Below are 25,952 nucleotides of genomic sequence, written 5' to 3'. Positions count from 1 at the left end.
ATCCACATAAGCAAATTTTGACAATGTGCAGATTTTCTGTATCTGATGTGGTATGAGCCAAAACTTTATGCTTTGTATTTAGCAATCCCACAATATTTTAATGTTTATTTCCAGCTATTTTTTTCAGTTCTATGTTTCCACTCATTTTCATTAGTGGTACATGATAGGTTTTGTAGATAGTCCAATGAATCATTTGGGTGACTATGTTATATTGTTGTTTACAATCAGTTTGTGTGATCTTTTTCCATGAGATGAATCTACTGTTTTCTGTTTCTGTGCACAATCTGCACTTTGAATCACTTGATGATTTTCAGTTCTGCCCTTGATCACATTACTTCAAATAGCTTGGTTTTGCACAGTCAAAATTAAGCCTTCAGTTTCTTTTTTTTAATGTTCGAGGTTCATCTGAAATCACTTTCCTCTTGATCTTTGGCATAAATTAAACCATGTAATATTTTTCATTGACAGCATTCTGTACTTGTTTTTATTACAATATTTTGAAATTCATCTTTTTGTTTCCTGTAAATTTAGTTAAGTTCCCATTTTCACTTGCATTAATTGTTGGTTTTGGCTGTCTTTTACATAATTAGCCAATCCTATGGAATTTCTCAGTCATCCAGGTCATGGTTGTCCCAAAGATGCTTTTTCAAAAGCAACTAGACTTTCTTTTTCCTTGAAAATGTTTCATTTTCTCTAAGCAGGAGGTATGTGGTGTCATATCCCCCACCCTCTGTTGAGAGATATTAATATAGATGGACTCTTTGACCCCTCTTTCAAGCCAAAAAAGGTTTGAACCAAAAGAGGTTTGAAAAAGAGGTCAGAGAGGCTATCTACATTAAGACTGAACAGCGCTCTCTCAACAGAGGGGGAGGGATACAAAACCACCTATTTCCTGTTTACAACAGTTCTTTCAGAAGTTCCAAGAAGGTTCCACACTCATTTGCACTACTTAGGTGACCTTGAGGGCCAAGTAGCCTCCAGGACTGTCAGAATTAGTGCTAATGACCAGATGACTGCGAAGAATATAAATCCTTCCATCCTCTACCATTCAATCAGAACTGAAGAAACATCTTGAATGAGAAGTGAAACGTCTTCTAGGAAAAACAAAGCCCAGTTTCTTTTGGAAAAGCACCTTTGGACAGCCACTGCGTGCTTTTCTTTTTGACAGTTTGTTTCACCAGAAGTAAACCTCTGCCTCCATTTCCAGAGGGCAGGTATAATCTATTAATATCACTACAGGGATGTAATATATAGTATCCAGTTAATAATTCCAGCAATGTATCATGTCACTGGTATTGCCCAGCCATTTATAGCATTGATGGTACTATTATGGTTTGTTGCACAATCAGTCAGATGCTTAGATTGGATTTGGCATTTTTATCCACTGACTGAGTCTTTCCCAAGGACCTAGGGAATTTGTTTGATGGTGTTAAAGGTATCATCACAAGATGTAAGCTATTACAAATAAAAGTATTTCTATTTGTATGTCTTTGTGTGATTTTTTATCCCCAGTTATTTCTCTCCTATTCTGCTATGTCCAAATACTGTCATGTTCATTATCCAGATTTTTTTGACATTTGTATCAACAATTGTTAAGCCTGAAATGTCATGTGGCAGATGCTTGTCTGTTTAAATTCTAAAATTACACAGCACTTTAGCTTCTTCACTTTCTGTTGCTTTGTTTATTTTGTGGTCCCAACAATTATTGCAGGCCAATGGTATTTCTAGCAGATTTTCCAATGTACTCCACTTTCTGCTGTTATATATATAAATCTCTTTTCTATTCTTCACTTGGTCTTTCTTGTAGGTCAATCTGGTTTCTCCGGTACTTCAGTAACCCTTCATGGTATACTAGCTTCACTGCATCTTCTACAATGTTCCCCAAATATTCTTCCATGCCCCTTTTTCTTTTTCAACTGTATGGTGTACTTGCAACATTCCATGCCCACCTATTTTCCTGTCTGTCACTATTACGTGAAAAAGCATGATTCATTGACATCATTTTTCTGGTCTTCCTATTCAGGCATTTTATTTCTACTTGAGCCCAGTTCACTATTCCAACTGATGATTGGAATTGCCCAGTTTATAATTGCATTATCTTGCATATTTGCATATTTATTCCACTGAGTTTGGACTTTTAGATCTTATTCATACTTAGGATATATTCACTTTTAGCCTTTTTCTTGATTTCAGTGTATATTATTGTTATTGTTATTGATGATGATGATGATGATGATGATGATGATGATTTAATCTTCAATTCCATTCACAGTCTGGCACTGGTAAAAACTTAATAGTTCAAGTCCTAACCAAAGATCTATGACCTATTAAGACCTAAAAGCATCTAAGCATGTAGGCAGTTCCAAGTAGAGTGTTGTTGTTTTTTTTTTTTTTTTTGCAAAGTCAGAATATTGAGGTCTAATAAATTCAAAATTTTCATGTATCTAGGCAGCTTTTTGGTATTGCTTCAAAGTACAACCATTGATTTCTTCCTCCATAGTCGCTCAACTTAAATTATAATTTTATAAATCTTATAAATTTGTTAATTTTATTTTCTATTGTGGACATTTTAAAATATAACTATTGCTGCTTATTCTTTCATTTGCTGTAAACCACCAGGAATCAATTCATTGCAGTAGGTATACATTCAACAAATAAATAAATATATACACTCTTCAACACTGGAACATCTTCTATAATCTTTTTGTAAATGGGCACTGATGAGACTAATGAGACTCTAGGTTCTATACAAATACTATCTACAGAGAACAAAACAATTAATGCAAGCCTCCATGAATTAAAAATATTACTATGGTGGTTCCTGAGTTACATGAATAAAAAGGAACTATTGCATCTATCTACTATATTTAAAAATCTTCTTTTACATGATGTAGTAAAAGAGAATATTTAACCATAGCCTGAAAAATCATTTCAGCAGCTTTAAAATTGCAGTTTAATGTTTTCTTTAAGTTATACAATTTTGATTATGTACCCTGTATAGTTCATAGTGGACTATAGAAAGTCCATGTGTAAATGTTTTTTCATTGTTTTGTCCCAAAAATGTGAGAAGCATGCTAATGCTCCTTTAGAATTATCCTAAAGTTTCTCTATAGACAGATTTGCATTGGAGATCAGGAATATCATGCTTGATTTCTAAAAGGTGAACTAAAATTTCCTTTAGAAATGAAGACTAGCAGATAACTTACTTCTGCCTCAATTTCAGTTTGCCTCTTCTCCAATAGTTTAGCTACAGCCATTGCCCGGTGCTTACCAGATCTTTTATTACTCACAGCCCATTCACAAAGCAATGTTACCACAGCTTCATCATTAGGTGCAACCTATTAAATCACAAACACAAATGTGTTATTCATTTTAGTGTTAGAACATTTTAAAGAATATAATATTAGAATATTTTATTAGAGTTTTACACTTTTATTAAAACTCCTAAATCATGTTTTATGTTGGTTTCTTTGAGATTTGTTGACCTTTTTATTCTTCACTATTCACAGCCTTGAAGATAGCTTTCCCAGAGAAGTGAGATAAAATGTATGTTTCAAGAACAACTTCTTAATTAAATGCATTCTCAGAAAACTTAAGATGCCCTGGGAAGGAAGGAAGGAAGGAAGGAAGGAAGGAAGGAAGGAAGGAAGGAAGGAAGGAAGGAAGGAAGGAAGGAAGGAAGGAAGGAAGGAAGGAAGGAAGGAAGGAAGGAAGGAAATTTCTTATATGGAATAGTGTGAGGACGGAATTAGGTGACTGGGTAAGCGGGGTTGGTCCTGTAAAGGAGTCTTGATCGGAAATGAGAGGTCCCACTCTCAGTCTCTACTATGTGGAGTTCTACAGGTTTCAGTATTCTTTCCACTCCTGTTTAAGATCTATCTGAAGCTGCTGGATAAGATAATCTGTCACCGTGGGGTGAGAACCATCAGTATGCTGGTGATATTCAGCTTTACATCTCTACCCCTAACGATGTCCTCCTTTTTCAGTGCCTGGAGACTTTGTGGAACTGGAGCTGTAACAGCCTTCAGCTGAACCCTGGGGCAAGACTGAGTAGAAAAACCTTTACATAGTTTCTTTTCAGTAGTCCATTAGATTGAAAAAAATAAAAAGGAAAAATATGAAAACACAAGAGTACTACTTTTGATCCAAGATAGAATAGAATTGTGAATTATTTTTTAAAAAAAACAAAGGATGTAACAACAGCAAGGGAATGTTTTAAGAACTTAGTTTTGATAGCGTTTTAAAGAAAACTACTTTTTTTAACTTTTAAAAGCCTTCAAGTATTTCTAATTAAGAATATTTTAATTTATTCCTGGCTTTCAAAGTTTCTAAATATATTCTTCAATTGTATTCCACTATTTCCACATTTTTGTTTTCAAGTTTTGTATATTTTATCTTTTACTGAACATTGTATTGGTGGTTTTAATTCATAAAAATCACGAAACTGTTACCAAATAGATTTTGCACACAATCCACAAAAATTGCAAAACAACATTCACATTTGACTAAAAATAAATAGCAGAACATAAGAGCCAGTTTGGTGTAGTGATTAAGGCATCAGACTGGAAACCAACTGGAAACAAGTGACCGAGACACTATGAATTGTAGTCCGGCTTTAGACACAAAACCAGCTGGATAACCTTGGGCTGGTTACCTTCTTTCAGCCCTAGGAAGGAGGTAATGGCAAACTTATTCTGAAAAATCTTGCCCAGGCAATCAGAAACAATTGAATGGAATAATACAGCAGGAGAGAGAGGGGGGGAGGGAGGGAGGGAGGGAGGGAGGGAGAGGGAGAGGGAGAGGGAGAGGGAGAGAGAGAGAGAGAGGAAGGGAGGGAGGGAGGGAGGGAGGGAGGGAGAGGGAGAGGAGAGGAGAGAGAGAGAGAGGAGGGAGGGAGGGAGGGAGGAGAGAGAGAGAGAGAGAGAGAGAGAGAGAGAGAGAGAAGAATATACACATATAAACACACACACACATACATTTATATGTGTGTGTGTGTGTATATAAATATATGTATATATATAAAATGTACATTTTATATATGTACATACACATACATATAACAAAACTATACATATATACATAAATATACATGTGTGTGCGTGTGTGTGTGTGTCCATATATAATTATCCATTTCCATCATTCTATAATATGTGATGAATACTACGAGATATATGTGTGTATGTATTTACGCATGTATTCATTCTAGTGTTCATCACATATTATAGAATTATGAAATGTGCATCTTCAATTAGTCTTATCTGCAACATTAAGTCAATAATTGAAGGTTACCAGATACAAAAACTAAATATATATATTGCATAATGGGTAGCTTGGGGGTTGCAATGCACCAGCATTCCTTCTCTGGATCACAGAATTTCCAAGGATGGATGAGGTCAGAAAATTGATGTGGTTTGTTGTTGTTTTTTCATTTGAAGTTAGGCTAAAATAAAGGGGGGAAATGTCCATCTCAATCCCTGCAACTGCTCTAATGTACCCATTACACACCTGAAACTGAAACTCTTACAAAACACACTATGGCCTTGTAGAAGGAAGGGGAAAATAGCTAAGAACATCCTGTTCTTCCCCTTCCCTTTCTTTACCATCTGTATAACAATTAGCCCCAAGATAATGAAATGGAGAAGCCACAGCTCACCATCTCCAATTTCTAGTATGCTAGGAATTGTCTACTTTCTGGTGGTCACCCACACATGAATGTCACTTGTTCCTCTCAATAAAGACTGTAGGCAGAGCATATAACTAAATTTACAACTAACAGTGTCTTGGTTTATTAAGAACAAAACTAATGTGCTGCATGCTCAGAGCTATTTTAGGCACTACCAGCATTGTGACCACAAATAGTATGAAGATTCATGCAATTTCCTTCCTTAGGCCACTCTATATCTGGTGAGTCAAATTACAAAATGAGCTGGGTGCTGTAAAAAGTCTGGATATCTGTAGCATCATGCTTATGTATCTTACTGCCTTACACCAAAAATATTGACCTTAAAACTTCAGAATCTCTATGAATCACAAGTCTGTTGTTCCAACTTTTATTTATCTACCATGCTCCAGATTCTGCTTAATCTATACAATACTTTTTTGCAACTTAAATTTATATGAAGGATTCTAACAGTGATGATTACAAAATTAAGTACCAGAGTTTCATCTATTATTAGTATAAAGAAAGATGTGGAATACTTTTTAAACAAACAATTGGTTGATCAATTATATGCCAACAGATTGTGATAATTCTTAGCAACTACATTCACCATGACAATCTATCCCTATCCCAGTCTTTCAATGCAGAAGCATCAAAGGGTATATCCCATAGTCCTTGTCCTAAGTGAAGTTCCAGACTAACATCACTGACCAAAGAGGTAAGGAAGATCTTGCTAGCAAAAATTCAAGCCATGGCATTGTAAGAAACAATAAACTCTTCATTAGGAAAGTATGACTGGATTTGGTTCTGTAAACATTCCTTCCTTGTTTGAAGGGAATTTATGTCACCAGATGGAGGAGGGGGAAAAATTATATTTATATAAATTTATATAAAATGATTTACTGGTGGTATTTGGCACCAACGAGATTGGCTAAGATATCTCCCAACATAAGCCCAAAGTGTTGGAAATGTCATCTAGCAGACGGTACCTTCTATCATATGTGGTGGCTATGTCCTGAGACCAGGAACTATTGGATTAAAATTAAAAATTGGATGCAGGAAATTACAGGATATCAAATTGAACCTAAACAGGAACTCTTCCTATTAGGAATAATTAAGGATCAATACCCAAAAGCGATAAAATATATTATTTTATACATTCTAACAGCAGCCAGGATAGCTTTTGCACAAATGTGGAAAGGACCTAACACCCCTCCAGAAGACTTAGTTCTACATAAAATACTAGAATGTGTGGAAATGGATATGCTTACACTAGAAATGAAAGACAAGGAAAATTCTGAATATTACTCAGTCTGGCATAAATGGTACGAATGGTTAGAAAATAGATAAAAGAAATAAGAAGAATGGATTAGTGTAGTTAAGAGATCTTACGAGAATGATACAGTAGATATATAAATATATAAGATAGAGATAATTATAGTAGAGATAATAGTTATTGGTTGATATATATAAAGTATAAGATATTTATAAGATGACTATATGTGTCGATGTCAAAACACTGTCACAGATATGAATGTGATTTGTATTGGTGGAAAATATAATAAAAATCTATTTTTTAAAAAAATCCTTCCTTGTTTAACAGAGATCTAGAAAACTGGGTGGTGGGTGACAGCAGCATAAATAAAGCAAAAATAAGAAAAACCAGTTTGTTCTGCCTCACAAAATCTAAACATTCTTAAGCAACTCAGAATAACAGTGACTTTCTGCAACCTATGTGTAAATGTTTACAGGAACTAAATTAAATTTTCTATTTAAAAAGGAATGTGTGATAATTTTTGAACACTTAGCAGTAGCTTAATACAAATAGTCAGAAATGTGTAGAATATCATTTGTTTAAAATGTATTGATGACTGAAATCATATCACACATCATTTTAACCCAACTTTCAATAACTTTAAGGGAAGACTGGTATGGTTACCTTTTGACCCAATTCTTTCTCGCATGGAAGATTTTCAATACCTTTTATGGCTATATTTCAAGGTTCTCTCATATCACAAGACCTAAAATGGATGCCTAACATAAAAAACATCATCAAAAAAGCACAACAAAGAATGTTCTTTCTGCGCCAACTCAGAAAGCTCAAACTGCCCAAGAAGCTGCTGATACAGTTCTACAGAGGAATTATTGAGTCTGTCACAGTGGTGGCATTCAAATAGTTTTACCACCGGTTCGGTGGGCGTGGCTTGGTGGGCGCGCTTTGTGCATGTGCACACACTTTGCATGTGCGCACACCAAACGTGTACTTTGCGCAGGCACTGAAGCATTTGCGCAGGCGCAGAGGTGTTCTAACTTACCTCCTGCAAGCCTGCACGATCCCAGTCACTTCAGCAGCTGCCGTGCAGCACTCTTCTATGCCATGCAAAGCAGCTGTGCTTCAAATTCAGAGGATAAAGGAGAGTGTGGGAGCCCAAGTGGGCCCAACAGCAGAGCGGCAGAGAGAACCGGTTCGGTCTCCACTGCTCATCACTGCTTGTTTGAACTTTGCTTAAAAGTTTCTGAAAGTAAAAACCTACATTTACTGGACAGTGTATCTGTGTGCTGTGTGTGTATTATTCAAACACTACTCTCAAATACGTCTCCCTGTACGTGCTCATTCTCCTAACGGGGAATTACCTCAACACTGGTTATGGGCCCAGGCCATACCAGGCTCAGATAACTGAGAGTTAGTGTGAATGCACAGTACTGTATACAGACAGCTGTTTACTGTTTAATTGTGGTTTACTATCCTGGTAAAGATGGCACAAGACACTTCAAGAAGTCTATCACTCATAACCCAGTTGGATGGAACAAACTATGTTTCCTGGTCTATGAAGTGCAGTCTATTTCTGTGTAGGGAAGGTTTATGGAATGTAGTTCAAGATCCACCAGATGTAAATGCTTGGGATCCAAATAATGAGGACGATGCCAAGAAACTTGCTGACTTTAAACAGAACAACAAACGAGCTCTTTGTATAATTGGACTAACACTGAGTGACCAGCAGCTAGTCCATATTGGTGGAGAAGAGTCTGCTGCTAAGTGTTGGGAGAATTTGAAGAGGATTTATGTTTGTAACAGTGTAGGTGCACACATACATCTTACACGTAAACTGTTTAGAGCATGTCTTCTGAAAGGTGGAGATATGTTAGCTCATTTAAACTTCATGAAAAGAACTTTTCAAGAGCTACATGAAAAGGAACTGATATTTTCAGAGCTGCATCAAGTTTACATCATTCTTTCCTCATTGGATGAAAGTTATGATGATGACGTATCTTCACTGGAAGTCCTGCCCAGAGATAAACTGACATTGACTGACATAACTGGAAGATTGTTAGAAGAAGCAAGAAGATGGCTGGATAGGGACCAACTGAGGAAGAACAACCACAAGAAGAGGATTTGTCTTCAACTGCCTATACTGTTAGGAAATGTTTTTCTTGTGGGGCTAGGGGACATATAGCTAGATTCTGTAAGAAGGGAAAAAAACAGAATACTGGTAATCACCAGAAGGCCAAAAAGAATGTTAGTTTAGCTATGTCTAGCAATTCAACTGTAAACCATGATTTGTGGGTTGTTGATAGTGGAGCATCGCAGTGCATTACTAAAGATAGAAAAAGATTTGTAAAGATGTCCATGAGTAAACAACATGTATCATTGTCAAATGGATGGAAGATTAACGCATCAGGTGAAGGTCCTGCATATTGTTCTTGTATAAATGAACATTTAACTATGTTATATGTACCTAAACTGAAATTTAATTTGCTATCAGTAAGGGCTTTAGTTAATCATGGTTATGTAGTAACCTTTAGGGGAGATAACTGTATAATAGAGAAAGAGAATAAAATTTAGAGAATGATTTATATGTGATACATGAAGACCAGTTGCAGATGGCTAACTCAGTTTATAACAATGTTAAGCCACATGATGAATATATACATTTACTGCATAGACATCTAGGGCACATTAATTTCAAAATGCTCAAACAAACTGTTGAATTGTTGGAGGGAGAAAAATTGAAACCCTGTAGCAAGTATTTAAACTGTAATGCTTGTAGCCAAGAGAAGAGTAAGATTACTCCAGCAAACAGACTTAATGGGTTTAAGACTAAATAACCTTTAGAGGTTGTTTTTGCTGACATAATTGGTCCTAAGAAACCAAGTTTAGGAGGTGCCTGTTATATTTTGAGTATTATGGACCATTACTCACGATACGGTTTCTGCTATCTTATGAAAAACAAAACAGAAACATTCCAACATTTCTTTAACTGGCTAAGGTTTGCTGAGAGAAAAATAAAAAGTAAAGTAATTACTTCAGTTATTGATAACAGGACTGAGTTTGTTAACAAAAGATTCCAAACTATGTTGAAATTGGCTGGTGTCCAGCATAAACGTTCTGCACCTTACAGACCACAACATAACTCGTTTCTAGAATGAAGAGGGCAAACATTACAAGCCATGGCTCGCACTATGTTATCTGATTCAGGTTTGCCTGAAACACTGTGGGGTGAGGCCATAATGTGCAGTAATCATGCTTTAAACAATGTAGTTAACACAACAACTGGTGAATTGCCATTCACTCGTTGGCATGGCAGAAAACCAAATTTAAGTTATTTACACACATTTGGAGCTCCAGCATGGGTGCATATTCCCTCTCAAGTAAGACTGAAAGGGCAACATAGAGCTAAGAAGTTATTTTTTGTGGGTTATGAAGCCAACCATAGATCATTTAGATTTTGGGATCAAGGCACAGCTCTTGTTTATTGTAGTGCTAGTGCAAAATTTCTCGAGCACATTGGGTGGAATAAACTGGAACAGGAATCCAGCAATGATATTATTATTGACACCCAAATAGTCCCTAAAGATAAAATCAGTAAACCACGGATAGCCATTAAAGAGGAAGGACAGGAGGAAGTAGGAGTTCAGGCACAGGAGGAGATAGAAGAACAGGAGCAGGTGACACAGGAAAGTCCACCAGTAAGCCCTGTATTACCAAGATGAGTAAGCCTTGTATTATCAACCCAAGTAACATGACCACCTCATAGATATCAGGCTAGTGTTGTATGCCAAGTGAATACAGTTCCAAGTAATTATAGTGAACTAAAACTGTATCCTACTAAGGATCAGGCTGCTTGGCAGAAAGCAATGGATAAGGAACTGGAATCATTAAAAAAAATGGAGGTATACGAAAATGTTAGGTTACCACCAGGTAAACATGCCATAGGATGTCAATGGATTTATAAACTGAAGACAGATGTAGATGGGACTGTTACCCATAAAGGCAGGTTAGTAGCACAAGGGTTCAATCAGACAGCAAATGACTACGATGAGGTGTTTGCACCTAGTCTGAAGGCTACTACATCAAGGGCAGCATTAGTGTGGGCAGCTAAGGAGAAATACATTATAAATCATTTGAATGTAGAGACGGCATATCTGCATGCACCATTGCAACACACTATTTATTTAAAGAAACTTTTAGGTCTCAAAAATGATAATACAACATTGCTGGAGATTGAAAAAGAGTCTTTATGGTTTGAAGCAATCAGGATATGAGTGGAACCAATGTATAGTTAAAGAATTGACTAGGATAGGTTTTGTAGCTGGCATGGCTGATCCATGTTTGTTTAATAGAGAAAGTAATGGTGTAATTTCATTGTTGCTATTGTTTACTGATGACATAGCATTAATCACCAAAACTGAACAAGAAGCTACTAAAATAATATCACTGTTAGATAAGAAATTTAAAATAAAACAATTAGGAGAAATCAAACAATATCTTGGTTTAAAGATAGATAGAACTAGGGGAGGATACAAAATCTCACAGGCAGATAAAATTAACCAATTACTAAAAAGTTATAAAATGGAACTTTGTAAGCCGGCTAAGACACCAATGAGCCAGGAGTTTAGCCATAGTAATTTTCAAACTCCTATTTTTGATAAGAACATTTATCAGTCCTTGATTGGTAGTTTATCTTATCGCAGTAATTGGTCAAGGCCAGATATTGCATACAGTGTTAATCAATTAGAGAGATTTAACACTGAGCCAACTGAAAGGCACTGGCAAGCTGCTAAACGTGTGTTAAGATATCTGAAACAAACAATGCATTATTCATTGTACTTGGAGCCTAAAGATGAACTGAATTTAACTGCATATGCTGATGCAAGTTTTGCTACAGACATAAATACATGAAAATCTACATTGGGTACTGTAGTATTATAGGGAAAAGCATTGATTGGATGGAGGTCTATTAGACAGAAACATCTAAGTTTGTCAACAATGGAGGATGAATTCTCATGTTTATCTTTACTATGTACAGATTTAGTTTTGTATAAGCAACTACTAATTGATATGGGAATTGATGTAACAGATTCTATTGTTGTTTATGAAGATAACCAATCAGCAATACAGATGGCTTCAAATATTGCTGTTAAGACAAGAACGAAACACACAGATTTAAGATATTTAAATGTCAGACAATGTGTGCAAAGTAAAATGATTAAGCTAGAACACTGTATGTCAGAAAACAATATAGCAGATCATTTTACAAAGGCCCAAGGCTCCATAAAGCATAAGGCTTGCTGTGAGGATTATGGAATTAGAATGTAAGGTTGTATATATTGTCCTGCCCAAAAGGGGAGAATGTTAGGAATGTAAGTCACCTAACAGCTATTTGGGTTGGAAATATATAAAGCAGGATAGACATTTTTATACTGTTTCTTTAAGAAAATACAAAACTATAATTGGGTGTGTTTTCTCAAACGGCCATAAGATGGAGCCAGAAACCTGGGTTGTCTCAATCTTAGTCTCAGAAAAAGTCTCTGTGAGTCTCTGTTTCCTTCTGTTGGAGAGTTTTGCCATTCCTCTTAATTGACTGCTATTTTTGGATTTGATATAAGTCTGATACTGAACTGTTTTTGACACTGGACTTTGTAATTGGATTATCCCTGGACTGAAAACTGACTGATTTAACCTGTGAATGACTTTGGACTGCTTGTTTGAACTTTGCTTAAAAGTTTCTGGAAGTAAAAATCTACATTTATTGTATAGTGTATCTGTGTGCTGTGTGTGTATTATTCAAACACTACTCTCAAATACGTCTCCCTATATGCTCTCATTGTCCTAACAGGGAATTACCTCAACAGTTTTTAACTTGTGGCATAAATTTTTATATCAGCTTTTGAAGTTGGCAACGTGACCAGATTTGTTTTTCCGCTAAAGTGATTTATTTAAAGGGATTGAAGCTTCCTTATTGTTTTGGGTAATTTGTTTTTTTCTGGTTTTGGGAGTTGTTAATGATACATATAGTTTGATGACTCTTTTGACTTCAGTAAAAATATGTTGTAATGGTCTTCTACAGTATTGCATCCAGAGAATAGAAATGGCCAATCAAGGGATGAGAGATCATTGTTTATAAGATCATAGTTGCCTTTTTTAAAGTTATAATTGGGGATTTTGTCATTGTGATGATTTTTGTGTGGACGTATGTTGAGACAAAAGTCAATCATGTTGTAGTCACTGTTGGAAAAGGGTTCTTTAATTTGTATTCTGTAAATTGAATTCAAACTATTGCAGAAGATGAGATCGAGGCAATTGTTAAGTCTAGTGTTGTTGGTTTCTAGTTGTTCTAGTCCCAGATTTGTTACTGCATTGTAGATTAACTTAAGCTATCAGAACATGAGTGTTTAATATTTGAAAATTCATTTGCTAAAGGCAGATTTCTTTCCTCTGGGATGGTAAATGTACCCTACATTTAAAAAACTGGCTCTTAACATATAGTAAATTCTATAAATAAACTAAATGTGTATTGCTGATTTTAAGTAAGTTGTGTGTTAGCAAATTTTCAATGTTATGTTAGTTGACAAAACAAAAGAAGAATCCAAAGGTCAATCCAAACATCAAAGACTAAATTTCAGAAGCTGCAGCTTCATATGTAACAATAATCCTCAGCATTTATTTTTTTTGCTTCTGAGCTCCACAAACTGTCCTTTGCTGTTCAAACTTTACAATAGGAAATCAACTGAAAATTCTAGTAATTTTAATGTTAATTTTAATAATGTTAATTTTAATATTAAGTCAAAATTTCTCATACAAGTTTCAGCAAAATCAGCTAATAGGATTCTCTTTTTATTTCTGAATTTTCCCCAAACTTCATTTTGTTCTGCATATTAGTAATGCTGTCTTCTGATTTGTAGACAATTTTCCAATTTTCCATTTAGAGTATGCTAAATACTATTCTGCTGTAAAATAACCTCAATGCTTTTATGGAGCAAAGCATATATTTTTCCTATGCCAACCAAATATTATCAGCAAACCTCCTACCACCCATGACAGGAAGAGATTAAGATTGTGTTGAGGCCTTTTACTGAAGTATCACCCACCACAAAGCCACTAAAGCAAAAAAGAAAAAAAAACTTTGCAGCTGAAAAACACATTAATACATCAATAAACTGACAACTTTATCTGTTAAACCAGAAATACTAGCTTACTGTAGATTAGCCATAGCTGATACTGCAGCCATAGAATTCTCCTAGAATTCTGAGAGTTGAAATCCACAAGTATTAAAGATGCCAGGTTTGAAGATCCCTGGTGTAAATGGTCTTTTAGATTATTAGCCAAAGCAAGACTTTACAGCTATACAGTACCTATATATTATGAGTAGTTGAAATAATTATTAATATTATTTATTAAATTTATTTGTTAATGAAATTTGCAGCAATCTTTGTCTATGATTTAGTCTCACGTAAACTTAATACAGAATTAAAATTGCCACTCTAATCAATATTTTCCATTATTATACTTTCAATTTTTAACATAACTTTTCTACAGATATGGGAGGGATATCTTTAACAAGGAAAGTATCAAGGAAACTATGGTATCAGGGATAGAACCTGCAAATGAATTTCAATGAGCAAACAATGGCATATATAATTTGGCCTGCCCTATCTGCGCATCTATTTGTTTGATCTATATTAATGGAATGTATTTTTTTCATTAAATTTCATTTGTAGTTCTTAAGAGTACAGTAGTGGAAAGAGAATAAGTAAACCATAATTATTCCTTATTCAGTTAGCCCTTTTCTGATTATGAAAATGGTTAATGAAGATTCTTCTAGCACAGATCTTCTGGAATAAGGTTTTAGAGCAGGCCCAACTGCTTTCCTGGTAGCATATTCATTTCCAAAAGAGTGAGAGTTCAGTTTTTCACTCCAAATAGACAAAAATAAAGGGTGGATTTATTTTTAAGAAAATGTTTCATTTTGACTCAATGTCTGTGTTAGCTTTTCTAAAAATTTCAGCTACTGACAACAAGATGTATGATGTGAATCTTTCTTCCAACTCAGCTTGTTTAAGAGGGTTAGATTAATCTTCTGGCTGAGGCTGAGTTATGCTTAATATATGGAGATCCTTTCATGAACTAATATTACACATCATGAATAATGAAAGCTAGAGAAACTGCAGCAAGTAAGTGGAAAATAAGCAAAGTAAGCAAGTAGCCAAATGTTTCTGATCAGTTCCTTTCTTAACAACAAAATATAGTTCTAAGAACTGATTTTCCAAAAGAAGTAGTTTTGGGGCAAATGGAAGATAACCAATACCAGGAGACAGTATTGTCTGTGAAAACAGACTTTAAGTAGGAAAGTGGGTATCTTCTCCACAAAATGAGATGAAAAGTAACATCAAAGGGTAGTAGCAGAGTATAAGAGAATACAAAAACATGGCTTTTAAAAGCTAAATGAAACTGTGATGTTGACTGAACTGAACCTTTTGCTAACCATGGATAATTTAGTGCTAAATGATATGTTTTTATTAAGGACTTTACTGGAAAACTTTAAAGGCTTGTTCTGAGTAAATACTCAGCAGGCAGAGAAAGGAATAAAGGTTAATGTAAGTTCCCTCTGTCCTTTCTTTTTTTACCCAAAAGTTTTATTTCTAAAAGCTTCCAAAAACTATTCTCCCACAACATGAAATAAAAAGGACACAACTTATATTTATTCTCCAATTCATAAATATTACCTCAAAATACTTGGCTTTTCCTGATGTGTTCTTAAAGAATTCTGGATAATTTTTTAAAATGTTATATAATTAATAAAGTTAAAATTCACTTTTAACAAGTTAAAATAATCCAATGATTTTTTGTTCACAAACTTTATGTTCAAAGCCTTTGTTTACACAAACTTACAAAGATAAAGATACCACAATTTTCATTACGAAAAGTGTGATTATGTGCCCAGTGTTGACTTTTCCTGTCTCCATGGATAGATTTTCTCCATGATACAGAAAACGAAACACTAAATAGCAGTAAAATCATACTGCTAAGGTAACTTTTTATTTATCTATGCATTTTTCTATGGCTACCCACATCAACCAAATGACACTTTTTAATTTACACCAGCTAACACTAGCTTTTATTTTTTAATGAATTTAGTCATTCAGGTGTTTTTGAAGACTTTCACTGCAATTTATCAATGTTTCAGTCTAAATAATTAAACTGCTTTTTAAATTGTATACATGAAATAATTTTACTATTGTATATGCACAAGAGGCTCAAAATTTATATGTTCAAACTGAATAAAAATTATGATCAATAAGTTGCTAGGAAGAAAAAAGCACAAAAACTATTTTGAAAAAGAACAGCCTGAAAGATACACATGTCTTTCTAATATGGTATCCAGTTTAAAAGAAGATACACTGTAACATTTTTGCTCTTTTTTGATAAAGAAATAAACTGCCATCTAGTGGTTCAGATGCAATGTTTTTTCAAATTTTAGGTATATACAAAATAATACGTTAATTTTACTTATTCAATAAACCATGATCAACTGAACCATGATTTAATGGTCATTATGGTCAAAATATAATATGTATTTTATTTGACATAATGAAAGACAGAGAAAAATGCTGCATTTGTTAGATGAGATTAAGGTTCTCACATATATCATGGAAAAATATTATTCCTCTGTAACTTAGAATTGGCAATTTGTCCAATTGCAACCAGAAGCCAACATCAGCACATACCCAGTTATAGCATTTGTTCTGTCAGTTGCAAGCTAATTTTATCAAGATTTCTGAAGTTTTTGTCATTTCTATGGAAATGCTGGATTTGGTAAACAACGTGGCTATCGTAAAAACAATCATAAAATCAAATGAAGTCATGTAGTGACTCACTTAAAACCACCATGACACAGCTGAAAATCCAGTCCCAACTGTGATCATAAATTGAGGATTACCTGTATGAACAGCTTTCAACTGACATGCAATTTTGCCAAGACTGAGCTAAATATACATGATCAAAGTAACTGAGATTTCTAAACGTTGTGGCCTAACTATTTACTGGTTACATGTTCTATAAAACAGTGCTCTTTTCCCCTTGCCTTTGATAACATTAATTACTGCAATTCTTGAATAAGTTTAAATGAACCTCTGTAGTAAATATTATACTATGGGATTTTGGTATATCTACTTACACATCCTTTTTTGTTGTTTTTTTAACAGTTATCAAGTTATAACACAAGTTAGAATTTTGAACCATAAGCATGCATCAATATTAATAGCATTTTGAATTCACGTTGAACATTTTAAAAATTCAAATAACATTCCTAAATAAATGTAAAGAGTGGAGCTTATCTTCAGAGGACTATAAGTTTTACTTCACAGTCTAGCTTTCAGCCTCAGGAACTTTTGGAAGTGTCCCATCCAATATTAATTAATTTAATTATTTATTTATTCATACATTCATACCACTGAAATAGCTGCCCATTTCATGAGGTAACTTTACAATAGATAGAGTACAAAAGATTTTTAAAAATTAACACAAATACACCAAGAGAGACACATATAAGACACTATATCCTTGGGTTAAAAAATATAATTCTAATACAATTATTGAAGCAGTGACTAAACAACTAGCCAAGAGGGCTCATCTGACCCAAATGCCTATGAATTTAAGGCCTTGCAAAAAGCAAATAGGATTGGGGTCAACAGATCTCTGGGGAAATAGGGCACACACAGTAATAACCAGTTCTATATAACCACAGTAATAACCAGTTCTAATCTTACTTATTTTTTTCCAAACTATTATGCTGTTACCTATATGAAGAAATTAACACTTTCTTTATTATATTTGTTAAGATAAATCCTATATTTGAATGTGTATTTCAAATCTCCACTTGTTTTCTCAGAAGCACATCCTATAGCTACCAGAAGTAAGCCTTGTTGAACTCAATGGGACGTACTTGGGATAAAAAGAAAAGAGGCTGCTGTTAGCCTTGCTTTTATCAAAGCTAATCAGAAATGTCCTTCCACCAAAATATGCTACATAAGTACAATCAAATCCAAATACTAAAATGAAAGTATTCAATTCAGTATTCAACCCTGTAATTTTAGTGTTAACCTGAATGTGAAAATTAAAATATATTCCTCTGCAGTGTTATAAAAAAAGGTTTGTACAGTTGTTTACATAAATATTTGGTTTCAGCAATGAATTAGCATAATAAAATTTATTTTGAATACAGAGGAATGGGAGAGGGCATCTAGCATCAAATTATTTCTGGAAAAATGTAACTACACGTTTATTGTGTTGTTATATGCACAGCTGCTTATTTGACATTTCTGTACACAATTGTCAAATCAAAAATGTAATTTCTCAGCAAGTTGGAATCACAAGACATAACATAAATGAAGTGGCACAGCACTGAAAAAATTGCTTCAGACTTTAATTGATGCTTTGAAGACTACATTACATCCATAGAGTCACAATTTGAAAATCAGTCTTGAAGCAAATATATTGAAGAAGAATACAATGACTAAACACTAGGGGAAATGAATATGAACAATGTAAATACCTCCTGATTATCCTTATTATGAGTTCCCCAGAAAATCTTGTTATAAAGGCTTTCCATTGAGTTGCTAGAATCTGAACGATCAAAACAGTGTCTATCCAAAACCTCCAAAGTGTGCAAAACACGGCTGATAGTAACCCCTGGATAAAGGGAAAACAGAAAAGAAAAAAAATGATGATACATTCAAGTTGTGACATCAAAATTATTACAATTCGTTGGAAGAAAACTGGTATTGATTGGGAGCTGCCCTGTGTTTTGTTTTACGGATCTCCACTCCACATAATGTACTTTTTAATTGTCTTATCACTAACCTCTTTCCCACAAGCCCTACCTCTATCCTAAGAATTCTCAATCTCCTAATTAACTGCTATAGGATTTTAAAATGTGTTGATAGCTATAAAGCTGTTATTGTTTATTAGGCACTTAGTAAATCTATAAGGTAAATTTCTCTAACCAGTGTCCAACAGATCTCTTGAGCTATACATCCCAATCAGCATGACCAAATAATGGGATTTGGAGTCTGAGATCCCTGACTGGTCCCATATTGTGGAAAGTTGCTATAGCATACAAACCTTAAAAATGCTAAGAACATTAACTGAGTAGCTTCTTGCACAAACACTGATAAAACTTTAAATGGCATTAATGACAAAAATATTTGAGTGTGAGTGTCTATTCAGTTTAAGTGATAAAAACTTAGTTGATTGCGGAAAATACATTTTCTTTGAATGTGCTTAAATGGAAAAGTTTTGTAGATTTAAAACATGAAATAAAATGTCAGTTTTTTCAAATTATTGTATCATGAGGCTCGACAGTGAAACTTGGAACAAAAATCTCTTGAGAAAATGGATAAATAAAGCTATGGAACAATAAAACAAAATGAATCCTTCAAATAGTTGGCCTGCTTACCAGAGGAAACCATAATTTTTCAAAGGAAGAAAAAGAAAGATAAACTGATATGTTCCCAGACTTCTCTCCTCTTTTTCTCCTTAGGGACAGATTTTGATTCTTGGGATCTCAGGGGTACAAAAGTACATGCAGCTTCTTACTTACATCAAAACAATCCTTCCAAAAATAGCCTGGTCATAGTGTTCCCAAAAGAATCCCAAAATATGGCAAAATAGTCAATAAGCATAATTTTTTGAAACATAGAAGGCCAGATGTTTACAGATGGTTTTTTTCTTTTTGGAAGACAGGCATTTTTTCACTGATTTTTCAACACACACATAAGCAAAAATTACCACTTTTAAGCATCAAGCTCCCCCCACAAAAGAAGAAAAAAAGAAAGACGGTCTTGAATGAAGCTCAACTCCTAAATGTGACTATGTGTGTGTGGGTGTGCACGCACGCATGCAGTTTTGGCAATAGTACAGAAGTATTTCTATAGCCTTGTCCTGAGATGTTTTCTTTTACCTGCCAAATCTATCCCATAGTTTTCCTGTGATCTCCAACAGTTTCTAACCAGAGGCATCTTATCTTTCAAACTCAGACAAAGAGCAGCTCTTGAAAAGCACCATACAAATTAGCACTGTTATTTTCCTCTTGGCAATGTGTTGCCAAGGAATGGGAAAGAAATTATTTGGATTATGTTGATGATTTATCATAATAATGATGATTATTTTTGCACAAATAAATAACACAGTCTAATAAACTAAGTATTGATTCTAATTATTCAGAGCTAGAATAGTTGGAATCAGCATCTAGACTATTGTAGTGTGTGATTCATGGAAATCTCACTATAAATAGTTTGGATCCATATATATACTATACCACACACTGTGTAGAACTTCTCAAGTTCCCAAGTTGGGAAGAACTTGATGCGGATGAAGGCTAAGTTAAGCTAAAGAACTGGCAGCTGTTGATTTCACCTTGTTCTGTATATAATAGTAATAACAGTAACTACATTATTTCAACTATTGCAATCACTGCTTATCTTTATTTATATATTAGAAAATTTATTTGCCTCCCATCTTGTATCCAACGACTCAGCATCTTTAGGTGGAGTTGTTTCAAACCCATGACAACATTTTCGAGAAATTTTAAAAACTGACATAAAAGTATCAACAAATATTTTTTGCACATACTTATTCCATATTAGTTCATCTTCTACATTCAAGTGGACAATACCAATATATTTAGAATAAGGCTTTAATCCAAGACTGAAAAGCAATAAATGGTACCTAAAATGCAGCTATCACTTAGTTTTAAAAATCAATGAATTTCACTGGATGAAGTCCTTATAGCTTCATGGCTTTTACAATCCATTTTAGTGTCTACCTGCAGTTGATTCTTGGCACTTGTCAAATGACCACCGTACTTCGACAGCACGGCCCCTTTGTTTTATCTGCTGTTCTACTTCAAAAATCTTTGCACGAACCTGTAAAGAAAGCAACAATTGTATAATACATACATGCATAATGTACCACATATCACATAAATGTTAGGTACCTAGTGCTGGCTTTTCCAGAGTATGAGGATATATATATTAAAAATAAATAAGTACAGATGAACCACAGGAAAACAGGAAAGCAATATACTCTTGTAAGTTACAAGAAAATAGTCCTTTGATCTGAAAAACCTTAACATTCATCTTCCTGAAAGTTTTAATGAAATTTGTTAGCATTTGAAAAATAAAACACACTTTGTTAACCAATCATTACTCCTCTGCTGTAAAGGAACAAAGGAAATCTATTTTCAACAGTTCAGGGAAAGAATGTGTTCCTGAATTCTGTTCAGAATTATGGACAGGATACTATTTATGTAGACAGAGCGGACTAATCATCTCAATATTCCATACAACTGCTCAATGTTTAAATATTTTGAAATGTACAGTATTGTGCAATTATTACAATATTTCTGAAAATAGCATAAAATAAAAATCAAAGTAGTATGACTTGAAAGGCTGCATATTTTGGATATTTGAACATGAATATTATTCATTGATTACATTTATATTCTGCCTATTCTCTGGGAGTTCAAGGAGACGTGTATGATATCCATTCATTTACCCTCAAAATAGCCATCTTTTGAGGTAGGCTGTGAGCTCTAAATGTTTACCTCAGTGTAACTAACTATTAATGCACAATTAACTATTAATGTGGAAGTAAGCATTAATGTGGGGGCCAGTGAAATAGTAACTGTTTTCAGCTCTGAGCAGGTAACCCAGGTTTAAATCCTCGCTCAGACAAGAAGCTTGCTGAAGCTTTGGGTTCACTCACTCACTTACTGAACCTGACCTCAAACAATTCATGTTAAGGAGCTAAAATTAGGAGATCCACATGTAAGTCACTTATATTGGCTAATTGACAGGCCTTCTTCATAATCTGATGCAAAACTATGTTAGTAATTCTTTTAATGTTTTTTTTCTATTTGAAAAAGAACAAGTTAAATGTTAAATTTAATTTTTTTTAAAAAACAGCTAAAATGCTTCCAACAGAAAAAAAAAAATGATAAGGTACTGGTATCTAGCATATCGTTCAATTTTTCAGTCTCCCTAAAACCTATTAAAACAAGAGTTTGATGGTGGTGGTGATGATGTCATGGAGCTATTTCATTAAAATTGAATGAACAAAAGTCCCTACTGCAGAAACAGCTTCAGGATAGCTTGAGTTTAGACTACTGCCTTAATCAATAAATAAAAAATACAGAAGGCGATATCTTCAAACATGTTTACATTCACTTTAATGGGGAATACAACTGCACTGATATTAAAGATGGTCCATATCGCTTGCAAATGGTTTGGCTTATATGTTATTTTACAACTCTTGGCAATATTAAAAAGGGCAAAGAACTTGTATGGAACATTGGCCAACATATGACCAATCAAAGCCATTTCATTGCATTTGAGACTCAGGATGTATGTACAACGTTGGTGAAATGGTACTTTCACAGACTTGAAAGTTAAACAAGTTTATATGGTGTATTCTTTTATATGAATATTCCAACATTGTCAGAAAATTCATTTCTAACACATTTATCACACTCTTTTTTTCTAACTTTTTACATTCCATGAAGAAACCTCCTACCCCCTCTTTACATATAAATATATGAATTCTGCAATGAAGAAGCAGGAAAAGGTGATGCATGATTGGAGAGACAGCCACTAGCTGTAAAATGACATTTTTGAAAGACAGAAATATGGAATTTTTCAGCAGAATGGATTGTTCATATTTTGAAATACAAATAAAAACTACCTGCTGATTGAATACAGAATTTCCTCCTGGCATTGGTAAGCTGGATGGAGAAACTTGAAGTAAATCCAAAGGTGAGCCAGGATTTATGTTTTTACTTTCATTTGTAGAATAATTCCAGACCAAGGCACTTGGGCAACAGAGAGTTATAGTCTGAAGTAGAAAATAGAAGAATTTAAATGATGTAATTAGATTATTCAATTTTATAGAAAGCAGCAAAAAAAACTTTTACAAAAAAGGGTTGTTTTTTTTTTAAAAAAGTGCACACAATTTGTTCAAAATGTCCTTATATCTATTTCATTATGTTCATTAAAAAATAGACTGGTTTAATATCATTGCAATTCAAAAAATAATACGCATAACATATTTCAGTTCATAAAACAACTGCATAAAAGCTACTTTTAAAAGTTAAACATTGCTGCTCTGAATTGTCAAACTGAAGCAAACCATCAGAATGGATTTAAAAAATAAAATAAAAAGAATAAAAAGAAAATCATTATTTCACACACACATCCCAAAAAACTAGAGCTTCTATTTGTTTCTGTAGACCACTTTTACTCGAGATTTTTGTGAAGTAAATGAACAAACAAAAGTAGATGCTTAGTACTATTATCTTCATATACGTTAGAAAAAGTCAGTGTGAATGAGCACAATCCTAAACCTTGTACTCCAATTTTATAGCTATTTGATTATTCTACAGTCAGGAAAAAAATGACCTTTCTAGAAAATATCTCAGAAAGTAATGAATAGTCACTCAAATATTTCTCAGGAAAGATCCTATTTAATTCCAATCTCTTCCTAACTAAATTTCAAATTTATCTGAGATATTTTTAATGCATACACAATTGCTTTCCATGAGGAGAGGGAGGGAAGGAGGGAGAAAGAAACAGATCCACAATGCAGTACTTTTTCAACAGTAACACAGCCAATAAATGTTATTTCATAATTTCCTCTCTGCTATGCACTTACCTGCAGCATACAGCTCAGGCCATAGACAAGAGGGCGGTGCTGGGGGCAGGAAAGAAAATCTGAACAGGCAAGCTGGGCAGGATTCACTACAGTACCAGTTGTTGAAGAGCTGGAAGCTGCCAAAGGAGGATTATTTGGTCCAATAATAATATGAGGCGAGTGGGCAGCTATGAGGTTAGTACTGTCACTTATCAACGAAGAGACACGTCTGGCACAGAAGTAAGCAAGGCGACGCGACAGGTAGGCTGACTGAACAAACTCTTCAGAATACTGAAAGATATTTTTTTTAAAAAAAGTCATAATCAGAGTGTATATCAAAACTCCCCACGCAGTTGCTATTGCTTTCTTTAGCATCCCCAAACATCCAAAGCTAAATCTTACACTAGTCTCTCTCACACTAGGAAAAGTTTGGTGTATCAAGTCTGCCAGATTTTTTTTTCAATTACAACTTTTTAAACCCATCTTTCCTAAATCAGAGTTGGCAGCCACAGGACCTCAAGCACCTTTTACATAATTTCTTAGCCAACTTCTGCCCCAGATCATTCCCACCATAGCCAGGCTCTGTGTTGTCTATTTTGTCTGGTTTAGGGGGAAAAAGATCTGGTGAGTGATAAGGGGTAGATGAAAATCTTAACCCTCAGAAGAAAAAAAGCAAGATACTAACAGAATCAGTAGTGTGGCATGTAAACAAAAATTATAGGGTGAGTTCTAAAATAATGTTTAAAATGTTAAATAATATAAAATCATGATTGGAATCTTTTCAGTCACTCTTAGGATTTTCTATACAGGAATATGTAAGCAATGTTTTAAATGGGCCACAAGTTGCATAAAATCTCAAGATTTCCACACACTTGCCTGAAATCTCACAAGATCTATTGATGCAATTTGGGGATCATTGCCAGCTCTCTGTCAAGCCTCTAGCTGTCTAGCAGCTATGTGAATTGAAAGTGAATTTTTGCTGGCATTAATTTTACTGAGTTCTCTGTACCAAGACTTATTAAGGTGAAAGTTAGTACTGATACAACTCCAGAACTGAATGAGCTTAGTATAGAATCAACATATTTCCATGTATATTAGGAATTTGAGACTTGAGATTTTCTTCAACAGCCTTAAAACTGTCAATTACAGACAGGAGGCAGATATTGTAGCTGATAAACTGTAAGTTGGAAGCCATTCTTTCTTTATACATGTTATTTTATTTTTTATCTGACACCAAACCTTACATTCCAATTATAAACAAGCTACACTTAGTTTAACATACTGAATTCTGAAAACATCTGTCTGAGTATTTTGGCACTGTGGCAAATTATATTAACCTTTGTACCTGCAGCATTAGTGGTAGGAGGAGTTTCAAAAGTTCATCATCAGCTGGTCTTATTTTTTCCAAGACATCCAGGATCCATGTTAAATATTCATGTCTTTCAAGCATTCCTTCCTTAAGGAATTTTAGAAATATATGTAAAGAAATTTCCAAATCCAACAGAAAACAATTACTTCATTGCTTCATTGCTTAATATGCCAATTAAGAATAAATGCCACAAAATTTATTGTCACAAAACTGACATATAAACCATATGAACATTTTAATATATTATAAAACAATGTTAAAATTTAAAATTAAGAGTTTAAAAGTCACTTATTGGTTACCAACACATTTGAAATGACAGCACAGAATCATTACCATCCTCCAGTATCAATTCAATTCTTCCTGTGATGGTGCTTATGTAGCCAAAACCTTACCATTCACAAACAAAAATCAGAAAAGCAAGCCAAGATTTACTTCAGTGAAATGCAATGTTCATAGATCAGCATTAAGCAAAACAACTGGGTGGGAAAATGAATGAAACTGAATGCCTGAACAAAAAGAAAATAGAAGAGACAAGGGTTTTTATTTAAGAAAAGCTAATGCTCTTATAGCCTGACAGACTACTTACTTACACTGAAAAATTATTTCATGCACTTACAGGTATAAGTGTACCTGATATGGAGTGGGTACCTAATATGGAAAACAGAATGCTTCCTCTTTGGAGAGGAGGCAGAAAAAATGTAGGGAGAAGAAATAGACTTAATGTTTGAAAGTCTAAATAGAAACTTTCTACTACAGTTTGTTGTGTAGAACTACCAGTTGTAGTATATTTTAACTGTTCTCTCCTTTGCAAAGATTGTGTATCCAAAATATGGTGAATATATGCTAAATATATGCTAAATAAACTCTATAGTTTTCTGGGGAAGAATGTGAATGGGAGGAATTATTGGATAATTCTACAGAGGTACATCTTTTTCCAAGTATACAAGGTTAATTTATTC

The 25,952-nt window shown here is 34.2% G+C and overlaps 1 protein-coding gene across 1 annotated transcript in view; it reads right to left on the bottom strand.

Annotated features, from left to right (window-relative positions):
* MED12L (mediator complex subunit 12L) overlaps nucleotides 1–25,952 on the bottom strand; it is a 196,110-nt gene that overhangs the window by 149,861 nt on the left and 20,297 nt on the right. Inside the window, exons 6-11 of the mRNA XM_087965157.1 lie at nucleotides 24,970–25,080; nucleotides 23,646–23,915; nucleotides 22,680–22,829; nucleotides 20,764–20,863; nucleotides 18,493–18,629; nucleotides 3,207–3,338 (exon numbers count right to left, since the gene is read on the bottom strand). Coding sequence (XP_087821283.1) covers nucleotides 3,207–3,338; nucleotides 18,493–18,629; nucleotides 20,764–20,863; nucleotides 22,680–22,829; nucleotides 23,646–23,915; nucleotides 24,970–25,080 — 900 coding nt within the window. The remainder of the gene's footprint in view (nucleotides 1–3,206; nucleotides 3,339–18,492; nucleotides 18,630–20,763; nucleotides 20,864–22,679; nucleotides 22,830–23,645; nucleotides 23,916–24,969; nucleotides 25,081–25,952) is intronic.

This window comes from Notechis scutatus, chromosome 4, assembly GCF_049901735.1.
Source record: "Notechis scutatus isolate UNSWTSFEM ecotype Mainland chromosome 4, rNotScu1.2, whole genome shotgun sequence".
Taxonomy (NCBI): Eukaryota; Metazoa; Chordata; class Lepidosauria; order Squamata; family Elapidae; genus Notechis; species Notechis scutatus.
Note: the sequence above shows the minus strand (reverse complement) of the source record. Positions and strands in the feature narration are given on the sequence as shown.